Here is a 23,231-nt window from a genome sequence, read left to right as displayed (position 1 = left end):
TTTTCTTTTCATTTGCTCCATTAAATGCTTTTAGTGACCTGTGAAATTTTTTGTGATCATGAAATGTTTGTCCAGTTGAGCATGTGTAGAACGTGGAACAACCATCTTTTTGCTAACTCGCACCTTATTTTTTTTTTTTACTTTTCTTTTCAATTAATGACAAATTATTTTTTTAACTAGCATAATTTGTTACAAGAAACTGCAGTTGCACACAAAACCTTTTGCAAATAAGGTCTGTCAGAAAAATTCACAAACTTGTGCTGTTACAATAAACACCAAAGAAAATAATTACAGTAGCTTGGCACAACTCATATTTGCAAGTGTTTTCTAAAATGTTAACTTTTAATGACTTCAAGTTCAAAATTATTCCACCCCTCCATGAAACATCTTTATTATGTAGTAGAGCCCCATTTTTGCAGTTAAGACCTGCTGCCAACCCTGATGCATGGATACACACCAGCTTCTGGCAGTGTTTGTAGTTGACTAATGTTCTTGGGTTTGCATGCTGCAACAGCTTTCTTCAAAGTCCAGCAGAGATCTTCTGTGCGGTCAAGTCAGTCAAGTGACTGAAATGGCCCCTTTAGAGTAGTCCAGGACTTATTCTGGGAACAAACCTTGGTGGCCTCTGAGGTATGCTTTGGGTCGTTATCCTGTTGGAGGGTGCGATGATTTCCAAGCTTTCGTTTCCTCACATTTTCTCCTTGGATTTCCTGATACTTGACTGAGCACATCTTGCTCGCTCTTGTAGCATGTTTCCAGCACCAGAAGAAGCAAAGCTGCAAAGCATTAATGAGGCACCGCCATGCTTCACTGTAGGCAGTGTTTTTTTCAACATGTGATATATCCATCCTACTCTAGACATATCTCTGATCTAGAGGTCCAGAAGCTACTGTTTTGATTTATTGTTCCACAGAACAGAATCCCAAACTTTGGCATATTGAAATGTTATTTGGCTATACTAGAGATGACTTTCTTATCCTTATTGGTAGTTACAGGGTGCGCCTTAGATTTGGACCATGGGGACTTTCAGGGTCAGCATCCAGCTCTGTGCAGGTCCTTTGCAGGAACTCTGGTTTTTGAACACCCGCCTCTTCAGGAATATGGCGGCAGCAGTTGATAGCTTCTTCTTTCTGCCACACTCAGGTAGTTAAGCCACATTTCTCCTAACTTTAACTTGCAATCTATACTTTCAACTGTATCTCTGGGAACATCCAGTGCCTTTGATATAGTTTTGTATCTACATACTTGTTTGTGCAGGGCAATAATCTCTCCTTTTAACTTTTTTTCTGCGTCATCAGGTGTGCTCAAGACAATACCTTATGTGCAAATGTGTTCTCTTATGAATGATTTTGTTCATGGGGATGAATATTTTTCATCCAAAGTGATGTTTTGTGTTAAAATTTGAGCACCCACTTGCAAATACAAGCTGTGTTGAGCTATTTGCTGATTTATTGCAAACTGCAGAAAGTTTTTTGAAATTATCTAATAAACCTTATTTCCAATGTTGGCTCAACAATTATTTGAGTGCAATTCTGTAACACTCAGAATAATTTACAGAGGAACATGTTGGTTTTAATCTGAAATATTATTGTAGTTCAAAAATATTGCCAGACCTTTGTGTTAGAAAAATGTCAGTATGTTAACATAGAGCACCAGACCTTAAAACTAAGGAAGTTGTTTTTGTCGATTTGACTTTGCTTGAGTAGTTCTGTGTGACCTGGCCTCGAGGAAATCAGAGTGCAACATAATTGACCCTCTCTCTCCTCGTTCCCAAGAAAGACCAAACAAATGAGTAACCGCAGGCCACAGAATCTATTTTATTCAAAAGAAAAACACACAAATTAGAAAATCAAAATTCAGGGGGAGTACCGCCAAAAACATAAACATGTCTTTATTGATCGAAACTAATTAACCTCAAAAAAAAGCAAAGGAAATAAAACATTTGCCCCTGATTCCGACAGAAAAAAATCTTCAGAAGCTTTTCCAAAAGAATGGAAAACTCTCTCCTGCCTCTTGAAAAAGTTCAATCACGACACGATTGAGTTAGTCCTGAGATAGATGGCAGGATGAGTGTTCTTGCACACTTCAGCTGCTTTTCAAATCCTTTTTTTCCTCCTGTCTTCCCACGCATATTGTTTCCTTGCATCGTGGCTCCTCCTGATGAGGAACTGACGGATCAAATCAAACACTAAACACACTAAATCCTTCGTTCCACAGCCTCACTCTGTAGTATTTCCAGGTTAGTGGTGACTAGCTGTATAGCTGTCTTGTCAGGCAAGCCCACAGCCGCATAATCCCTCATCTGAAATAAATCTGAATCTTTTAGTTTCTTTGCAAACGGTTAACAGATAAGTTCCTTCAGATGCCTCCTCTGAAGTACAGGCTATCAGCTCTAACCAGTCCCCATCAGACCTGCAGCACAGCACAAAAAATAGAGACACAGAGACAACAGCACCAACCACAGGCAGGGAGGTAGAACAAAAGAATTCACAACACTATGGAGTTAAAGTGATGACTGAGTAATAAAAAATGTATGCAATTCTGTATAAAGCTTGATTGTGTTCATATACTCAAAATTTAACATGTACAGCTGTAAGAGGATTCTGTTCATGAATCAATGAAAAACATAAATGTGAAAGAAAAGGGAAAAAGGACACATTGAAAAACAGAACAAGCGAGTGGTTGTTATGCACCGTGTCCCTCCTAAGAGAGTCCAAATCAATAAATGATTCATCTGGAGCAGAGCATTGCTGAAAAGCCTTTTTAATTTTAATCCAGGGATTTTTTTTTATTTATCTTTAATATTAAAGCATTTTATCCTACGTGATTTGTAATAATGACTACAACATTAAACAGTTTCAGGGTATACTAACAAAACAAACAAGTTGATCTTTTTCTTAAAGGTCCCATATTATGCTCCTTTTCTGCAGTTTAATATGGATCATTGATGTCTTCGTGAAATGGTTGTAACATGTTTTGGTCCAAAAAGCCAATAAATCAAGAACAGCAGCATTGTTTCCAGGCTCTCATAGCCCCTCTGTTCAGAACGCTCTGATTTAGTGGGCGTGACCTTCCTATGTAAATGAGCCACCGCTGATACAGCCCCGCTCTTTCTGCGTCACTGAGAGCGGTGCCACGAGCTCCGAGTGCACAGTGTTAATAAAACAGCAAAGCTCATTTATTGTAACATTACAGGCTAAAACAACAGGCTAACAGCAGCTAAAGTTAGCATCCTGAAGCTAACACAGAGACAGGGGGGACACTGAGGAAAAGCTCTTACATCTGCTCCACAGCACACAGCATTTAACATACTCACATTTCCAGGGTCTGAGGTTTGTTGGTGGATGGTTGGTAATGCACCTGGATTCAGGACCAGTCTATTCGCTTAACAGCCAGAAACAGCCACACTCCTCTCTCCTGCAGCGGGTAGAGGAGTTGGCAGGGAGGAGATTCGGGGGTATCTGCTCTGGTGGACCAATCAGGTCAGATTTGCTCCTGATTGGTCAAAAAAGTGAATCGTTGACATCTGCAAATCACGGAAATTCCAAACAGCTCGTTTTAGGTCAGGGCTTTGAATTCACAAGCACTACCTAGTACAGGTTTTGTCATTTAATATCACATTTTGTGGACTGGGAGGAAAGCCAAAGACCCACAAATTTCACTAAAAGACTTAATAAAGTGATTTTTTAATATGGGACCGTTAGATACCCATTTTTATTTTCTCAGAGTACTGCTTCTGTTTCTAAAGGGTGAAAATAACTCTTTTATGAAGTTTTTTTTGTCCTTTTTTAACTTTTAACAACAGCTCTATGTCTTTTGTAGATCTCGGCTTTGTGATAATATCTAACTACCAAATCATTTCAAACCAGTGGACCTATAACTTTATCTTTAAGGCCCTTAAAATACTTTCAAGCAAACTAAAAAGCCAACAAACTATTTTTTTTACTAAGGATGTAGTTAAGAGTAGCAGTGCAACATGCAACTTCCAAATATTTTTAAGCCGGCCATCCTCTGTGAGTGATCTTTCTCCACCGTTTGTCCCCACTCCCCTCAGGCCCTGCAGTCCCTCTCCCTGGCTGATTCAAGACTCCGTCAGCGAGGCACCGTGCTGGTCAACGCTCTGGGCTCCAACACATGTTTACGGAAAGTTGACCTGAGCGGAAACCTCCTGGAGGACTCTGGGGCCAAGATGCTGAGCAAAGCCCTGCAGATAAATACAACACTTAGGTATGTATATGGGTTATTTAATCAGAGGCTCTTAATGGAGTAATGAAGAGCTTAGCCTGCAGCTAGAGTAAAAGCAAAAGATGACGGATAAGAAAAAAAAATAGGGTCAGGGAGAAAATTAATACGTTTGGTATGTTTGGAGGAGAGGGTATGTGCCACCTGCTGAGAGGCAGAGCAGTGAATTCAATACAGGCTTCAAAGTGAACCATGTAGGAGATAAGAAGGTAAGACAGGTGTTGGAGGGATAGCGAGGAGAATCAGAGGAGGGGGTGAGCAAGGAGGGAGCAGTGGCCTTCAGGCGTACAAGGTATTGCACCACTTTTGTGTACAAGAAGCGTTTGAGCGGGGATGTGGTGGAAAGGAGGAGATTAAAGCCCTGAGATAGAGCAGTGAGACAGAAACAGGAGGTGGGATGCAAATATTAGGAAGGGGAGAATGGGTATGGACTAGAGAGGGAAAGAGTAACGTGGTACGGGGGAGGGGGACCTCCCAAGGAGTGAGATTTGGGCTTAGCTGATTGAATTTCTGGGGCAGAGCGAGTCAGGGAGAGGAAGAAGAGGAGGAGGATGGATGAAAGGAAAGAGGGGCTGTAAATGACTGATATATTAAAAACAAGAGTTAGAGAGTGAGGAGTGTAGGTGGAGGAGCTGCACTGTGAAAAACAGAAACTCATTAGTGGCATGAAACTTGTTCATGCATTCCTAATTTGAGATACGGACTCTTACTATGCATTTAGCAGCAACAATGTCGAGAAAAATCTTGTCTAAACCTTTCCCTGAGTTTTTCTGCAAACGCACGGTCAGATGAGTAATTCTAATACGGTGCTTTACCCTCTGCGTGTGTGAGTGTGTGTGTGTGCGCACGTAAGGAGCTTTAGAGAGCATCTGATCTTCTTCTTCTCTTCCCTCTCTCTGCCTGTCTTCCCCGATTTCCTCCTGGTTTGATCTGCTCTCAGGAGTGTGACGTGGGATCGCAACAACACCACAGCGACAGGCTTCCAAGATGTGGCGAGAGCGCTGGAGCAGTAAGACGACACACACACACACACACGCTCATTTGAAGAAACGTTTGAAGAGGGCTACACACATAAAATGGATCAGTCACACACGCTCTCTGTCTCACACACACACTCAGAAGCAGATTACCATCTCTGTACAATGTTTACTATTACCCAGCGTTTCATCAGGCCTTTGACGTGCGTGTCTGTCAAACTGTTGTTTTTTAAGTGTGTGGCTGTGATGTGACTTCTCATGTGTGTCTGTGTGTGTAGGTGTGTGTGTGTGGGTGCATTTGCGTAATAGGGAATTAGGAACAACATTAAAAAGTGCTGCAGGTGTTACATGTTTGTTCTGGTGAACATCACTTTTCTACATCATGTTTGTGGGCTAACATTTTCTTCTCTCCCTTCCTCATTTTTCTCTAACTAGCAACTTCACTCTTCAGTACATGCCCATCCCCCTCAGTGATGTCACACAGGCGTACCGCAGCGCCCCGGAGAAGACGGACCAGGCGCTGACGAAGGTGAGAGGAGCCCTGTTACTTTGTCCAAATTTACTTAATCTGTAATAGGAATGAAGCAATAAAAACATCAGTACCTGACTAGTACAGTCTATGTAATTCCTTGGTTTCCTAGACTCAGGATGATCCCTCAGCCCTGGGTACAAAGATGCACTTTTAAATGATGTCATCCATTGAATGTTTTGTGTCAGGTATCAGTCTTGTGCACGAGGATCCAGGGATCTTTATAACTTTATAGTCAGAGCTACACAGACCATTCACTTGCCCATATGCAGTCTTTTTTCTTTGTCTTTCCTTACTTTCTGGACACATTGGTGTTGTAACCATAGCTTAGTAGGTTGAAAAATGGTTGGCATGAGGACTGAGATGTTTGGTTTTTTTTTTATTTTAGTCCCATTACAGTCCCATTGAGATACAAAGTCTCTTGTATGAGAATTTTTTTCATCTCCTGGCCAAGACAGCAGCATAAAAAAATTTCACACAGAGCGAGGCGCAAGAGTGGTGTGTTTGAAATCCTTTGCCACAGTCAAAACACAATACAGCATGGGACACTGTATTTTGGGACACTGAGGCTTAGGCAGCATGCATAACAATGATTTCACCATAGCTGCATTCAGATAAAAAGGCAATACGTTTTTATTCAAACAACAAATGAAAAACAGCCTTTGTTTGTGTTTTTTTTTACTCCATAGTTGGTAGAGAAAGATTTTTATCCAGGAGAAAACTTGGATATTTACAGGTTAGAACTTATGCAATCATCTCATTAGTTAAAGGGAAAGCTTGTAAAAGACGCCTGGTGCTCCCAGCCCAGTGGGGCTCTGAATCTCTAGCCAGACTCTTCTCCTCAGTTGTGCCCAAATACTGGAATGACTTATCTAACTCCATACGATCCACAGAGTCCCATTCTACTTTTAAGAGATGTCTGAAGACTCATCTGTTCAGGGAACACTTAAGCACTTAAGCCGACCCTTCTCCTCTTTGTCCTCAAGGTAGAATGAGTCAGTAGGTCTAAGACTCAGCTCTTGTTGATTTTTCAGAACTATTATTGAATGTTGTTGAAGGTTGAAGAATATCGTTGCAGCAATTCATTGTGGTTTGTTGGCTAGATTATGCTAACCTGACACACCAGACGGACAGTTTCATACATCTGCCACGGAAATATTTCACTAGCCCATCTGGCCAGCAGCTCTTCAGATTTGTTTTCAGAGGCGGGACCTTCCAAAGAAAATCAGCAGCTGGTGATTGGACGACCATTATGATTAACACACTCACTACAGACCAATCCACATCAATCCACGGTATGATGTAGCTTATGTGCACCACTGCTGAGCAACAATAGATGGACAACTACAGGAACACGAGAAACAGCTGTGATAATTGCATTAGACGACTGCTGTCGTACAATCGAAGGAAGTACGAAAGTCTGCTGACGTCACGTCTGCTCGTCACTTCTACTTCAGCTCCCACAGCTCCCGCCTCCTTTCCCTGATTGTGCTGATTGTTAGAATTTAGCTGGGTGAATTCATTGGTCATTGAAGCCTGGCAAGATAGATCTGCAGGATTTCAGAAACTGAATCAGGCAATCCATCTGCTCAGCAAGGTTGAGATTCTTCTACATCATTAAAAAAAAAAGAAAAGAAAAAAATCCAGCACTTGATGGCAGCACCTGCAACCAAACAACGTGTAGCACTGTTGTCTCACTAACTAGGTTTTCCCGTTGTCTAAATTCTTGTTTGGGTTTTACGTCACTTTCGACAACATTATCTGCTAAATAAAACTGTAGAACATCAAAGTAAAAATGTCAGTCATCTCAGAGAGAGCTACATCATCAATCAGCCTTAGTTCACAAAGAAAGAATTAAAAGCTCCTTTTCTGTAATTAATTTCACTTAATGATGATGATAAAGTGTACAGAATGGTGTCATCTGCATATAAATTAAACTTTGCATGCCTCATATTTTAACCCAAATTATTGTTAAAGAAATGATTTTCAGACGTGGTTTGGGCATGTTTTCTACCAACATTCAGTGTTGTAATCTTGGTTAGTGCTCAAATAACTTTCATCAAGAGACCTGGAAGAGCTACTCAAAAAGGCATCTTAAGATTGATATTCAGTTTACTGTATTTCTCAGCATGAATGACAAATACAATTTAAACTTCCCTAAGTATGTAACATAAGTCCTCAAACTGTCAACTTGTCTATTTATGTAGTTGGTAAGTTGTAAGTTTCCTGACCCCTGACTCGTGCCCTCTGTGTCTCATACTTTGTCTAAGATATATGTTGTCTTTGACTCTTCAGAAGCAGTTAGAAAATGTAAAACAAGCTGTTCATATCTTTAGAGAAGATCCCGGCAGACCGTTGGCAGATCAGAGAAGCAGGCAGAGCAGGTTAATTCACAACTATTGCTGCACTCTTTATCACATCTTCACTTTAAGCAACATGAGCATGAGGCCTGGCTAAAACTGCCGTGCTTTCACACTCGTTTGTTTGATTCAGGCATAGTTTGAGCCATCTGGTGCAAAAGTTGCTAATATGACCTCACAAGTTGCCATTGCTGGAGCAGATAGAGTCTGCAATTGGAGGGCGCTGAAACAACAGACTGTTGTTGCATCACTCTGCAGGATTCTGCCCTCAGTTTCTCTCACCTTCTCTACTTCTTCACAGCTAGTTTTGTGTTTTTTGATCATTTTGTGACTCTGTTTGCAAAGTTTACAGCCTGTCACTCTGTGCTCCTGCATTGCTCTTTGAACAAAGGTTCAGATAAAGCAAACAAGGATGCGCTTTGATGTGTCACTGTTTGCTATACACCCAGTTGTCAAGATTTTTCACGCTGTTCGTAACCTCAGTTGACGTTTTTGAACCCGTGAATATACAATTGAGATGTCAAGGATAAAGTCTTTGTGCACTGTGTTACCTGGAGACACAGTCTGGGAGGTGATGTTTCACCCTAGAGACAACTTTTTGTGACGCAGGTGTGCATGTTCAGACAGCATGCTTAGACCGGTGGCATTTCCTGTCCAAAACTTTTTATGTGGGCTCAAAAGAGTAACTGTGTACCATTCCCAGAGTTATATTTGGCTAATTTGTCTCCATCCTGCTGTCTAATTGGAGAAGATATTTTTAAAAAGCCAGCCTGAGCTGTGATTTTCAAGCAGCATGAACCTGGGACATGAATTGAAAAGACACACCGCTCAGCAGCCAACAAAGAAGACAAAAGAAGAAAGAACAGCCATGTGTGTTTAGCTGTTATTTCTTTTTGCCTCCGCACACAAGTATCTTATTTTGCACGCTGCCTTGTTCAAATCAAAAGAAAAACATCCAACACTCCCAGACAGGAGAACAAGCTAAAGCTGGATGTAAGAGCTGTCATTTCCCATCATGAAGGATGTGGTCATTTTTCTTCAGCGCCTCAGCTTACTAAATGATGTTTGTCACATAGCTTGTAAGCTGCAGTTTACAGAGCTCGTCTGTTTACACTGCATGTCGTACTTCATTTCCCTGGAGGCCCAGCTGTCAGTCAATCACTCACGTCTTCCTCCCTCCTCCAGAGGCTGAGGGATTGTTTCTGATACGACTCCACAAACATGTTAAACACCAACAACAACAGTTTTACAGGAGTTGTAAAGGATTCTCTGAATTTTTGTTGTTTTAGCGTTAAAGAAGTATTCTCTCTGGAGTCAAATTTGATCGTGTTCTCGTTTTTCGGTTAGACTGTTTTCAGTTTGTGAGCACTTAGGCTGCCGTCTGTTTGTCTGGAAAGCTCCCGAGTCCTTGGGGAACCCTTGATTCCATTTTTCTTTACATAAGATGATTAAGCAGTGAACACCTCTACCTGCTGAGTTGAGACAAAAAATATCAAAGGCCTCCCATTTATTTGTGTGGATCAAAACTCTCTCCCCGGTCTCCTTATTACCATGCAAATGGACTTGTCTCCTGTCTCCTGCACACTGTGCTTTGTAAACACCTGTCATCTCCTCTTCCCTCTCTCCTTGTTTGTTTTCCATGTGTGTGTGTGAGACAGATCCAACGTGCCCTGCTTAGGAACAACCAGACTCAGCGTTTCTCTCAGAAACAGGCTCTCAGGCTGCATCAAGGCCTCGTCACCAGCACGGCTGAACAGGTGAGAGTTTGTGGGCTCCACGTTTGACAAGTCAGGGATGTGTTCTGTTTACTTTTCAGTAAGTGTGATATGATTGTATTAATATGTGAATCATGTTTGAATGTGTTCTTGTATTCATGTTTGTGTGTGTGTCTGCAGGTGATGGAGCGCCTGTGTGTGCGAGTGCAGCAGCAGGTGTGTGTCCTGAAAGGCAGTGATGAAGGAGAGGACGTTCAAACTGCCAGACAAATCCTGAAAGAAGCCAGAGACTCTCGAGCTGTGAGTGGAGAACACGTTTGAATGCTGATAGCTGTGTGATACTTAAACTGAGATTTAGGCTGTTTTCCAAACCCCCTGCTACATACTATATGTGAGTGTTGTATGTAGTCAGCACTACATACTGCCTACTGCTTTTGCTTGTAGTATGTAGTATGACTGTTCTGTTGGGTCTGTTTTGTAGTATACTACTCTGGTTTCCAGTTTCAGAAGCCGGACTACAGATTGTGTTTTTTTTTGCCTTTATTATAAATGTACAAAACAATCTATGGGCAGATCTCAGCATTCAGATATTTTTTTAGCCATATCACACAGAATCATCGTTCTTGATTTCTAATCTTACACCAAAAGTTAAATCATTTACTGAAAAGAAATCTGAAAGGGATTTTTATTTTTACATTCAATGGAAAGAAACACTTCCATATAACCTTTGTATGGTTTTAAAAATGTGAATTAGTGCTTTATATGGACTTTGATAAATTTGTAGAAGTAAACACCTCTTTTACAACTGGAAGTTAGAAGACAGTGATGTTGGTGTTGGACAGTGGTGTTTCTTCGCATCATTTCACTTCTATCTCACAGACCTTCTAACGTTAGTGTTGTGTTGTAAGTATAATGCTGACTCATTTCAGTAGATGGCGGTAATTCACCAAAACCTGCCGCATGGACAAACCATAGGCTGTATATAGAGTGGACAGCGTGGCACCGCCATTTACCATTGTACGGTTTTGAAGCCAAAGTTCCCCCGTCACAGGCGCAGCCATTGGCAGCAATTGCAGCCAGAGTCTGCGCTGTAGAGATGATGAGGGGTTCTGGGAGAATCTGAGTGGAGCCGGGTGACAAAAATAATAGTTTTTTTTTTCTTTTGAGAGCCTAATCACTCCTTGACTCTACCTCCCGACATATTTTACAATCCCTGAAAAAAATGCACGAGAACAGCAGCTGTCAATTATCATGAAACACTGCGTAAAACTTCATTTTTAACCTCATATAACTAATGAAAATGAAACTTTTCAGAAAAAAAGAGGACTTGAATACAAGACAGCCAAATAATATCTTCAAATCACCACACGTGAGAAACATTTCCTACAAGGAGTATTATTTTTTTAAAGTTTGACCACAGCCCATCTAGAATGGCTGGAGAGTTTGATTTTTTGATCTATACCGCAGCCAGTCACCAGGGGGAGCAGTTTTGGTGGAGACCTCACTTCCAGCCTAGCAAGCAGACATCCTTTTTTTTCAGTCAATGGGGCAAACATGGCGCCGTGCATTGTGGAAAACAGTATGCCAGGCAGACTGGTCCATTGCATACTGAGAAGTTTTCCTCGAATCAGTAGGAAATCCAAGGATTTTTAGTACACTGCAAATTTTGCAAGTTTTTGCATGCTACCTACTACATACTGAATTTTAGCCAAAACAGTAGGCACTGCTGGTGTAGTAGGTGGTTTGGCTAAAAGCCTTAGTTAACAGAAAACGATATGTGATAGGTTTTCAAAGGGAGTGTGTTTTATGTTAAGTCGGCTGACACTTCTAGCTGTGCACTTGTAACCACAAGTAGAAAAAAAATCATACACATATTGTTATAAATTAAATTCTACACAGTACTGCACACACGTTTTATGTGGGTATATTAAAAGCTGTAAACTTAGATTGATTTAAAAAAAAAAAAAAGAAGAAAAATAATCCATTTTTCCTTTTAAGTCAATTTACAAAATGACATTTGAGCAAAAAAAGGAAAATCAAATCAAATCTGTAATTGTTATCACCCTTTGCTTTCAGACCAGCATCAGTTCTTATAGGTACCACAGCAAGATACAAGGTAGTTTTACTGCATCAGCAAGGTCACTCCAGACAAAGAATTCAAAGGTGTGTTGTTCGGGCTCCTTTGAAGTAGTACAAAGAACCAACTCTGAGGATCGCAGTGGTCTGCTGAGGAAACTTACTGCAGCAGATGGAAAAAAAATACACAGAGCTTATTTTCCTTAAAATCAGAAGATGTCCAACAGGACCATTAGCTCTAAACAAGCAGAAACCAGTGGGACCCGGCTACACCAGCTACTGTCTGGAGATCTCTGATTAGGTTGACCAGGAGGGGCCTTTGTGGAAGAATTGCAACCAAAAAACCTCAGATGTAGAAGCAAGGCCAAGTGACTCAACTATGCACCACATAACTAGGGTGCAGGAAAGTAGCAGCAGGTGCTCTGGACTGATGAGTCAAAATGTGGAAGATTTTGCTCTAGCAGAAGGTTGTTTTTTCACTGAAGAGCTGGAGAGTGCTACAATAATGAGTGTCTGCAGGCAACAGTGAGGCATGGTGGAGGGTCCTTGCAAATTTGGAGCTGTGTTTCTGCACATGGAGTTGAAGATTTGGTCAGGATAAATGGTGTGCTGGAAAATACAGACAGAGACTCCTCCATCAATCCAAAGATGGAGACACAGCATTTAAATCCAGGGTATAGGTATTTACAAGGACACATGAGACAGAGTGACACTAAGGATCCATGAACTGTAAATTAGATCAGAATCAGTCTTGTCTTGTGTAAAAAGCAACAACACAACGTAACTTCAGGACTCCCAAGAAACACCTCCTGTTCAGTGCTGTACTGTGACAGAGAGAGAGAGAGATAGTGTGATACTAAAGTCACAGAGTGCAGAGATCATGTACTGCCTCTCTCTGTGGGAGCTGAAACAGTAAAACATCAGGATTTGAAAAATGTACATTGCTGCCATTTCTCCGTGTATTACAGGAGATTCTTTGTAAAGCCGCTGATCTTTACAGACTCAGAACTAGAGCCACCGTGGGACTGAATACTAAACCAAAGAAAGTTTACAGCAGAGTTTATTTTTATCCACCCCTGTCTGAAATCCTCTCCTTTCACAAACCTCCCCGTAGTTTCTCCACAGCAGACAGTGAGGTGAAAAATCCTCCTTTTTAAAGAGCTGTGCTCTGTTCGACACATCACAGGATTGGAGGAGCCACATCCTGTCAACTCGTATTTCACTAATTCTTATGGAGAACCAACATGTAATTTGCAGCAATTGATGATTTTTTTTTATGAGTGGATGCAGTCAACATGTTTTTTTAAATACAAATCAAGACATTATATTTCTTGTGCCTTAAAGTCATTAACACAGAGGTTTGTTTTCATGTCAATCTTGTCATATGTGTGTACCAGCTGTATCCATCTCTCTGCGAGTTGGCCCACGTGCTGTCGGTGGACGGCCCCGTAAAGCAGCGCCTCGACACTCTGGCCGGAGAACTCGCCAAGGCTGCCGACAAAGAACTGCAGGTAGGTTTGGAGGTGGAAGTGCAGCAGCTGCAGAAACATTCATTCCCTGATGCATCTGTATTATGAACAGTGGTGAAGCTCTGGAGTAGTTGCATTTAAATTGCCCATTAATATCATTGCACTGTGTGTGCGGCTCAGGTATGCTGACTTCAAAAGAAAAAAGCATTTAAATTCAAAGGAAAGACTTTAACATTTTTTTTGGTTTGGGTCTGTTCCCATTGGGATTCAATAGCACTGCACAGAGGAATAACAAAACAGCAGCACACCCAGAGGAGGAATCTGCAACACTTCATATTCAATTTCATCTCACTTGAGCTTAATTTAATTTTCTGTTTATGCTTTTCAATATTGCTCTTATGCACAGGGCTACGTTTCCAGTTTGAGAAATCCAAACAAACCTCATTCAGCACCAACCTGGGAATTTAAGCAGGAACCACTTGTGTATGCGTGCACTGGTGTCCCATGTTGTTCAGCATTTCAGAGGATAAATAGAGGTCTTGATGCAGTTGTGAACATATCTTTTATTGTGTCTTTGATTGATACAATTTATATACACCAAAACTGAGAAGTCAGAGAGAAGCAGCTGGAAGAAAATACAGTGTGCATAAAAAAAATCATTGAAGTTCTGTGATGCATGCCTACCATCTGTCTCCAGGTTGTCGTGGACTCCATGGTGTCTCTGTGCCGCGAGTTGTGTCCAATGTCCTGCTCAGCTGCCGAGAGGCTCAGCCCACCTCTCTCCTCCATCTCTGAACAAGTCTCCATCCCTCGCTCTGCCATCCGCAACGCTTTGATGGAGAGAGCTGCTGAAGATATCAACCGAGCCCTGGAGTAAGAAAAGGACTTTTTAAACTGATTAAGTCAGGCCAAGAAGTCAAGCTAAAACACTCACAAGTTATGATCTCCTCTTTTTTCAGGGAGGTGAAGTTATCTGTGGTCTCCTATCTGACTAACTCCATCATGGATCAGATTCTGCAGGAGCTCTACACCTCTCATAAAACCCTGGTACTGGTAATATCCCCTTACTGCATGGCTTCTTTGTAGAGTTGTAGAGAAAACATTGCCAAGCTCGGTGGAAAACTTTCACTGCAGAGATGACTTAAAGCCGGGTGTTTGGTTTGGAGGGTTGTTTAAGCTCAAGGATGGTTCAGTAATGAGTACATTCTTAAGGTTGTCAGCCTTCAAAGTAAAATGATCACAGATGAATCACACATGGGTATCATATCATCAACCAAAAATTGAGTGTTTTCTGTTGTTGATTTTTTTCTTAACTCTTCACCTCACTTTTCTCAAAATATTACAACTATCATCAGAAGTTCTGATTATTAGAACTGCTTTCAAAGGACACGCTTGTTTTGAGCAGTTCAGTCAGTCACATAGTTGGTGTCTGCCTTTGCCTCAGTCACACATGACGTTAGGGCTAGGTAATTGCCAAAAACCTTACGATTCAATTTGATTTTGATTCTTTAGGTCCCAGTTCGATTCAATATTTATTTGATTCGATATTGATTTAAATGCTTCGATTATCAAATTTCATGCCCCATGTGAACATATGTGGTATGTCACCTCACGTTTTGAAGCAATAAAAAAAACAGAACGTCAGACTTTAAAGCCAGATGATCTGGCTTTATGCTGCTGCTTTGGCTGCCATTTTTTGTTGTTTGACCTCTGATAGCCTTCGTCTGTACAACGCAAGTAACACGCACAGTCCACCTCACTTGCCAGGAGATTAATTGATTCAGAGGATTCGATATTGAATTGGGTGAGGAAAAATTTCGATGCATCGATTCATCAATATTTTTACCCACTCCTACATGACATGGATCTGGAGATTTTTCTAGTATGATAACATGAGATAAGAACAGCTTTCACAAACACACACACACACAGGCAATCAATGAATGAGCGTACCCTGGGAAAAACTGGTAGAAATGGCAAATTTGTTTGGTACATCCTTAGTACCAGGTTGAACCCCTTCTGCTTTCAGAATGGCTTTTATTCTTGTTGGCATGAAATCAACATGGTGCTGGAAACCTCCTGCAGAGATTTTGCTCGATATTAACATGATAGCATCACAAAGTTGCTACAATGAGATTTTCCTGTTCCACCACATCCCAAAGCTGCTCTATTTGATTGACATCTGCTGACTGTGGAGGCCATTAGAGTACAGTGAGCTCAATGTTATGTTCAAGAAACCAGTCTGATTCCAGCTTTATGATATAGAGCGTTATCCTGCTGGAAGTAGCCATCAGAAGATGGGTACACTGTGCTCATAAAGGGATGGACATGGTCAGCAACAATACTCATACTATGGACTTTAAACCGTGATCAGGTGGTACTAAGGGGTCCAAGTGTGCCAGGAAAATGCCCCCCTCAACATGACACCAGCAGCAGCAGAAGTAGTTGTGTGTGAACATCCCAGTAGATCAGCAGTTAATGAAATATCACCACCTTCTCCATTCTGATGCCCAGTTCGAGCTTCAGCAGTTTGTCTTCACCATGTCCACATGACTAAATGAGTTGCTGCCCTGTGATTGTCTGATTAGGTGTTTGAGTGAATGAGCAGCTGAACAGGTGTTCCTAACAAAGTGGTCGGTGAGAGTATATCGTTCACAGCACATTGTTTACAGTCTCAGAGGAATCTCAAAGTCATTTTAAAAGGCCTGATCCACACTTTGAAAATGTTGTTTTTTAGTGGTAACATATTCCTGCTGCTAAACATAAACAACTATTTATTTTGGTTTCTTTTATATGAATATTTTTCCACAGCAGCTTTGGGAAAAACATCTCCTTCTGAGTATTGTCCTCATTGATCTGTGCAGGATGTTTGTGTGCAATGACATATGATGGTTTTCATTTTGTGAGTCAATATCTCGCCGAAATGGGATGAGTCACTGAGTCATCCAAACTCAAAAATGAATTATTTAAAGCCATTGACTCCCATCTTTACTTGTTATACATTGATTCAAAAAGTCTGTTACAAATTAAACTCCCTGCTTGTCAAATATGCCAAGTACATCTGCATTATCTCTGGCACAGTCATTGCAGAGCATGGCTTTCAACAAGAATGCTGTAGAGACAAATGGCTCTTGATTGCATTCAAAGACCTCTGCATAAAAAAAGATGCACTGGGTTAAAAAGCAGATGTAGAGCAGCACCCTGCTATTAGTCCATGGTTTGATAAGAAAACTCTTTCTGTAGCTTGGAGGAGAAGTTCAATCTGATGTGTGCTGAGAGTTTGTGATAGAAATCTGTCATGCTCCCAGATGGGCTGCGTGCCTTTAATTTTTAGCACCCATGAGCGATGGAAGTCGGCACCACATTTGAGCTGCTGTGTTTTTTAAACCATATCAAGATAGAGGGTTGGAAGAAGAGCAAGGATTTTTGGGGAGGATATTGCCCTCTGAAACATCACAAAACCAGATTAGAGCCAGTTAAGGCCGTGATTAGACCCTGCAGGTTCTCCTCTCTGGAAAATCAAATTGTTTAAGTTGGAGCAAGTGAAAAAAGAGGCGAGAAACAGACTTTTGGCAATAATACTGCCTGCTCTGCTCTGCTTAACATTCCATTCACCGACTCTATCTTTACATCTCATTTTCCTGTCTCTGTTTTTGCTGCAGTGCCTGTTTGTCCTCTATTACTGCAACCTCTGCTTTGACAATCAAGAAATGTGTTTTATTCATATTCCTCACAGGCTTTGCAGACTAACCTTAAGTACATGCTGCTTTACTCGGGAGCCTCTCGGGGTACAAAGGCTGACACATTTCTCTGCGTAAATTGTATTGATAGATTTTGTTCTGGATGTCATCACTTTGTGTACAAGTGTGTACAAATTGTGTCTGTGTGTGTCTCATCAGCTGCGACAGGTGTCCCAGGCGAAGCGTTGGGATGATGTTGGGACGGGCAGACGCACAGTTAGACAGTCCAGACTCATCGAGTCTCTGGAATTTACTGACGAGGAGTTTGGAGTCAACCTGGGAATAGTAAGTTTCTGAAATAATGCTGAATTATTTTAACTTTTTTCTTTATGACACAATTGAACAGACAGTTATTTAGTTTTTTTGGGGGGGTTCTATGTGCCAAGCAAGTGTTTCATTTGCACAATGTTCTGAAGTGCTTTCTAAAGCAAAAGGAGGATGAGTTAAAATGACAAATTTTTTCCTTATTTGATATTAAAAACTTTAATTTCAGAGTTAAGCTCAGGAAGCACTCAGAAAATACTTTTAATGTTGGGCAAAATGAATCTAAACACAATTTAATGTGAGATCACAGATTGTGTGAAATAATGGCAAATTGCTTTGAGTGGCCAACGTTAGCAGAGCTAGCACCACCAACCTTAAGTTCCCTTTGCAGGTTAAGAACATGTGCGTTCCATTCATAACCCCCATCAGGTTCTACCACTTTATATCCCACCCTAAAAAGTGCCATCAGTCACCTGTGCTTGTTTACATCTGGGTGTTATGGCTTTATAGAACTAAGGTACTATCCATCAACAATAGCTACAGCCTGCTGAGTAGAAGGTGCCACACACCACTGTCATTTTAGGCCTAATAAAACACAATAAAATAATATTTGGTCGGCTGGCAAAGGTCACATCTTATCTTTAAGTCTGTGTAAAGTTAAGTTTTTCTCATATAAAAACCAAACAGTCCCACAGTCTTTTAAGCCAATGTCCTCAGGAAGAGAACACATCCCTCAGTTTTTCACAAAGTGCTGGTTCTTTCATATATTAAAGTGATAAAACAAAACAGACCTCACCTGAAACTAAAGCATGGGATTTTTTTAAATAATAAATCTATTATATTGAATCAAAAAGAAAGAACTTGTCCAGTTCTGTTGAAAAGAAGATAAAAAAAATTGAAAATATCCCTCTAAGTTTTATGTAGAAGAGAGAGAAATGTGTTATCGGTGTGCGATTAACTACAAGTTAGCTCCAGACGATCATAAGGTTTGGAGCAATTGAAAAAAGTTTTTCAGTTCCTCAGACCTATGACTTCTTTGATAAATGTGCTGCTAATCAAAGATGTATCCTCCTTAAGGACACAATGGCTATAAAGAAACGGAGCTCCAGAACCAGAAGGATCCGACCCGTCTCCACCAGACTGAGTGAGTTTTTAAACTTCACTTTCAGCTTCAAGTGTTCGAGAAGCAAGGACAGTATCAATGACTGTCTGCTTGTACTGAAAGGAATAATTACTGTTTCTCTCAGCTATACCATAAGTGTTGAGCTGACCGCCATGAACTGAGTGTTTATATCTTTTATCTATAAACTGGGTTTAACTTTTCTCAGTTAGGAAGACAGCATCTTTAGCTTGGCAGGAAATATCCTCAAATTAGAGGATTAACCTTTTTCAAGGTAATAACGCAGCCTTTTGTCTGATTCTTCCCTCAGGACAGCTCTGACATTTTTGCCCGTAAATGCAGTTAAGAGTTTCCTCCATTTTACTTTAAGATTTTCTCTCACACAAGGAAGCTGAAAGGATGTTTTAGTCCTTAATTTGAAGTCAAGGATCAAAACTATAGAAAAAAACCTCAGAAGAGCAGTAGTTATCTCAGTGCATTAGAATTCACTGATGGTCTCAACTGTAGTGTATAAGCTTTTAATCATATAGAGGAACATTTTCAGTAAGATGTGTTCTTCAGTTATTACTTTGAGGAGAACATGCTCTCATGTTGTGACTGTTGGTAAAGAAACTACATTCACATGTTATGAGAGGCAGAAAGCTTTTTGCATGTAGCAGCAAACGCACAGAGTAGTTCAACATGAATATGGAAAAAACAAATAATGAGAATCTGAGAAAGAGATGAGGGTGTACAAAAAAAATCTTGAAGCCAGAGTGTTCAGTGCCATTAAGCTAGCTCCTTTCTAACCTAGATGTTAACTCACTTAGCCAAGCTAACCTGGTCTGAATCACTCACTGTACCTAGAGTGGACAGCGTGGCACTGCCGTTTACCGTTGGACTGTTTTTAAGCCAAAACACTCCCATCACAGACGCAGCCATTAGCCAGAGTCTGCGCAGTGGAGGCTATGAGAAGATCTGAGTGGAGCCATGTGACAAAAAAAATAACTGTGTTTTTCTTTCGTGAGTCCAATCTCTTCTGGGCTCTTCATCCTGACATATTTAACGATCCCCCCAAAAATAGACAAGAACAACAGCTGTCAATCATTATATGTGATGTAAAGCCTTGGTTTTAACCTCTTTTAAATAATGAAAATCACACTTTTCAGAAAAAAAAAAGAGAATTTGAATACAAGGCAGCAAAATATTATCTTAAGATCACCACAACGATCAGATGAGAAAAACGTTTCTACGAGGAATATTATTTTTTTTTAAAGTTTGACCACAGCCCATCTGGAATGGCTGGGGAGACAGATCTTTTGTTTTGATTTATGCCCCAACAAGCCACCAGGGGGAACAGTTTTTGTGGTGACCTCACTTTGCAAAATGTTGCCCTGTGATTGGCAAATGATGACAATTTTTTTTTTACAGTCTATGGTTTGGATTAGGTTATGTTTGGAGTTTCAGCTTCATGTAGGTTGAACAACATCATATCACTCATTATGGCATGATGAGGATGATGATGTCTCTTTGCAAATTAAATCTCCAGCTTAAGACAATATGACCATACAGACAAAAAAAGCCGCTGAATAAAGTCATGCAGTTCCTAGCACTGTTAATTAGAGACTCAGTCATTGATGACAATTATCAGACACACCTGCTAGCTTCAGACAAAAAATGATCATAAAAATGATAAGAATGATGGCAGTAATACATGGCGGTGGTGAACTGATTATATTAGGGAACAGGGAGGCAGCAGCTTTAACACTTAAAATGGATTTTTACCTAAATTTGTCTGTTCAGCAATGAATGATTACAGTGTCTAAGGACAACAGACACAACTTCTCTATCAGGTCTTGTTAGGGTTTTTTTTAGAAAGCAAACAAAAATTATTCTGTTTGTATTTATCAACGATAAACACAAATTAACAGTATCAGAGCTAATTCCCCTCCCTGCCTGCTCTGTGGAAATCATCTGTGTCATTTTTAAAGTTAATGACCTGTTCTGTTTGTAGTTAGCAGATTAGAAATAGATGGGTGGTAACAACAGTTTATCAGATGGTAAAATCAATAGATTCATTTTCAAAATTATAGAGCAGTATCCTGCAGGCTTTGCTGTTGCCTTCTCTGTCTCATAAATCAGGTCTATGTAAATGTCAGGACACCTGATGTTGAAGTCCAAGACCGCTGCGTCTTTACTAAACTTTAGGGATCTCTGTTGAATTCAGCTGGCCTGATTGAAGTTGAAATTTATCCATTGTACTCCTGCTCCCCCCTTTTCCCTGACTAAAAGCAGTCATGTTGCAGGATTTTCAGCCACTTGGCCCAACTGGGGGCAATGTGTCCTGGTTGGAAAGTGACACCAGTGCAGGTCTTCTAATGCAACCTTGGTCTATTTAACAGGATAATGCATGTTTTTCCAAGTGGGGTTTTATGAGATACCTTTAAACAATCAGTGTACCAACAGATAATAGTCTGCACAGCCACTATGTGAAAATATAACACAACTCCAGACAGTTTTGGTCCTTAGTGTTATGTCTACAACACCCATGTTTACCTCCACGTACAGCATCAGCATCAGATGTCTGAGTCTCTGGTTAGTATAAGCGCCATTTATTGTTGTGGATTACCTCATACAATCCCTCCTTAAAAGTGTCCCTTCCCTATTTCTAATCCTAGCCCTGAAGGAGAGGACATGTCAATAAACAGAGTTCTGTTAAAGTAAAACATCACATAAAATCCATTTTTGTTGCAGGTCTTGGTGACGAGCCCAGTTCCTCTCCGACCCCCTCCGCTCCGCCTCACTCCTCTCTTTCTCACTCGGCATCATGGGAGTGTCTGTCCACCCTGCCCACCAATGGCTCCCCTCTGCGTCACGTGACCCACGTGAGACCCCGCCCACCACGCAGACACAGAGCAGGGCACCTTCCCCCAGAGTCTGTGAGTTGATTGCACATGGCGTGACAGTGACCTTTGACCTTTATATAAGCTCCAGTAGACAGGAAACATCTTCCCTTGGGCTGCTCGTGACTTTAAAGGGCAGCTCCTCAAACAGGAAGTGACCTGATTTTAATGCAGGTAGCATTTATGAACAGTTGGAGGGTAATCACATTTACTTTGAGTCTTCAGGGATTTAAAAAATGTCTTTAAACATTTAACAGCCTATTTTTTGATCTCGTAAATCAGCTCAGTAATCAGTCCATGCATTTCTACAAAAGAAGTTTAAGATATCCATATGTTTTTTTTTGTTGTTTTTTTGTTTTGTGTAAACCTTCTGTTAAATTTCTCTTTTGCCGCTGGCACATTCCAAAAATAAGTTTCTTCAAAGTCGTAGGCTGTCGCATGTGTCTTTGTCTTTCAGGTGTTAATTGTTTCTAGCCATTTCCCAGGGGTGTCAAGGCATCCGTTAACTCTGCTGCTCTTTGTTTTAAGACTTTGTAAAAGCTTTTTCTAAATCAGTGCAAACCCAGTTAGGGCAGCACGATGAGGAGTTGTTTTACAAACAGACTCCTGTTGGCAGTGGAGTCAGTTTTACCAGCCAGCCATCTGAAACCATTACACCCTTTGTCAGCCTTTCAGCTTTTTGTCGACATGGTGGATTGATCATTGTCCCTCTGTTATTTTATCCTTTTCTGTCTTCTGTGTGTGTGTGTGTGTGTGTGTGTGTGTGTGTGTAGCACTGCTCAGAGAACGGAGGAGTCAGTATGTTGGAGGATGGGCTACCTGATTTCTACAGCAAGAGAGTTCTGCCTGACAGGTGGGTCAATGAATCACTTTTACTTTGTTCGATCAATTAAAAATACAGATACTGTGGCACAGATGTGGCCAAGCAGTGTCAGTCACACCCTGTGAGGGAAGTCCTCGAGCGGATGGCTTAACACTGTCCTGTACCCCCTGTAAAAAGGTTAAAAAGACAAAAAAAAATCACTTAAAGAAATTAAAAATGATAAGGGCAAATGTCATTGCTCTGGGGGCTCCTGAGGTCTGCAGACAAAAGTGAAGGACAACATAAGGGGAATCAAACATGACGCCTGAATTCCTTATAAAGAGAAAAATAATCTGCCAATGGGGTATATAGTTTCTAGAAATAAGAGTGTCTCGAAACAAGAAACTAAACATTATTTTTTCTAACCCCAATCACGAATTGTGTTTTTGTGCTTTTCAAAAGCAATTCAGGCATTGTTTCTTTTTGTCTCTCAATATCTTGAAATACGACATGTATCTGTACTTATCAGGCAAATAATTAGTCAAATAAAGCAATTTGTGCCAAAAATTTTGTAAAAAACACTTGCTTAAGTTTGTGTTGGTGGATAAGTAACACCTCATTGTATTTCATTTAGCGTCTCAGAGGAAAGGATCCAACTAAACAAAGCAGGAAAAGAATCTTGTGACTAATAGATGACATTTAACCAGAACAGGAAAACTAACATCTGAATGAGTTGCAGTTAATTCATCATTCAAAAGCTTATTAATTTCCTGTTTTTACTGGACATTGTTCTGTACTCTCCCACTAACTTACAGATCAGATTAGGACCAAAATAAAATCAAAGCAGATTTTAGCTGAGTAGCATGTTGTTTTAGAAAAGCTTATACATCTTAAAAAGACACACAATAAAATGGTATCACTGCGTGTAAACAAAAACAATGTGACTTTGTAAGTACAACAAATTATTCAGTGTTTCCAACAGCTTCACACTTCATCAGGAAAATAATACAGAAAAGGAGGTGTCATCTCACTCAGTGTCAACAAATAGTAACAGG

The 23,231-nt window shown here is 40.6% G+C and overlaps 1 protein-coding gene across 4 annotated transcripts in view; it reads left to right on the top strand.

The window, feature by feature from the left end:
- The window catches only part of carmil3 (capping protein regulator and myosin 1 linker 3), a 127,177-nt gene that overhangs the window by 89,090 nt on the left and 14,856 nt on the right, over window positions 1–23,231 (top strand). For 2 of the 4 annotated variants that reach the window (XM_074688378.1, XM_074688375.1), the window contains exons 21-32: window positions 4,055–4,227; window positions 5,183–5,251; window positions 5,655–5,748; window positions 9,767–9,865; window positions 10,004–10,123; window positions 13,297–13,410; window positions 14,066–14,241; window positions 14,328–14,421; window positions 17,268–17,393; window positions 18,450–18,516; window positions 21,226–21,410; window positions 22,148–22,227. In XM_074688378.1, the coding sequence (XP_074544479.1) occupies window positions 4,055–4,227; window positions 5,183–5,251; window positions 5,655–5,748; window positions 9,767–9,865; window positions 10,004–10,123; window positions 13,297–13,410; window positions 14,066–14,241; window positions 14,328–14,421; window positions 17,268–17,393; window positions 18,450–18,516; window positions 21,226–21,410; window positions 22,148–22,227 (1,397 nt within the window). The remainder of the gene's footprint in view (window positions 1–4,054; window positions 4,228–5,182; window positions 5,252–5,654; window positions 5,749–9,766; window positions 9,866–10,003; window positions 10,124–13,296; window positions 13,411–14,065; window positions 14,242–14,327; window positions 14,422–17,267; window positions 17,394–18,449; window positions 18,517–21,225; window positions 21,411–22,147; window positions 22,228–23,231) is intronic. The other 2 variants (XM_074688377.1, XM_074688376.1) reach the window with 2 other exon arrangements.

Source organism: Halichoeres trimaculatus, unplaced genomic scaffold (genome assembly GCF_033239565.1).
Source record: "Halichoeres trimaculatus isolate MK-OKI-2021-1 unplaced genomic scaffold, fHalTri1.1 fHalTri1_scaffold_15, whole genome shotgun sequence".
NCBI lineage: Eukaryota > Metazoa > Chordata > Actinopteri > Labriformes > Labridae > Halichoeres > Halichoeres trimaculatus.
The sequence above is the reverse complement of the archived record's forward strand: the minus strand, read 5'-3'. Positions and strand labels throughout refer to the sequence as shown.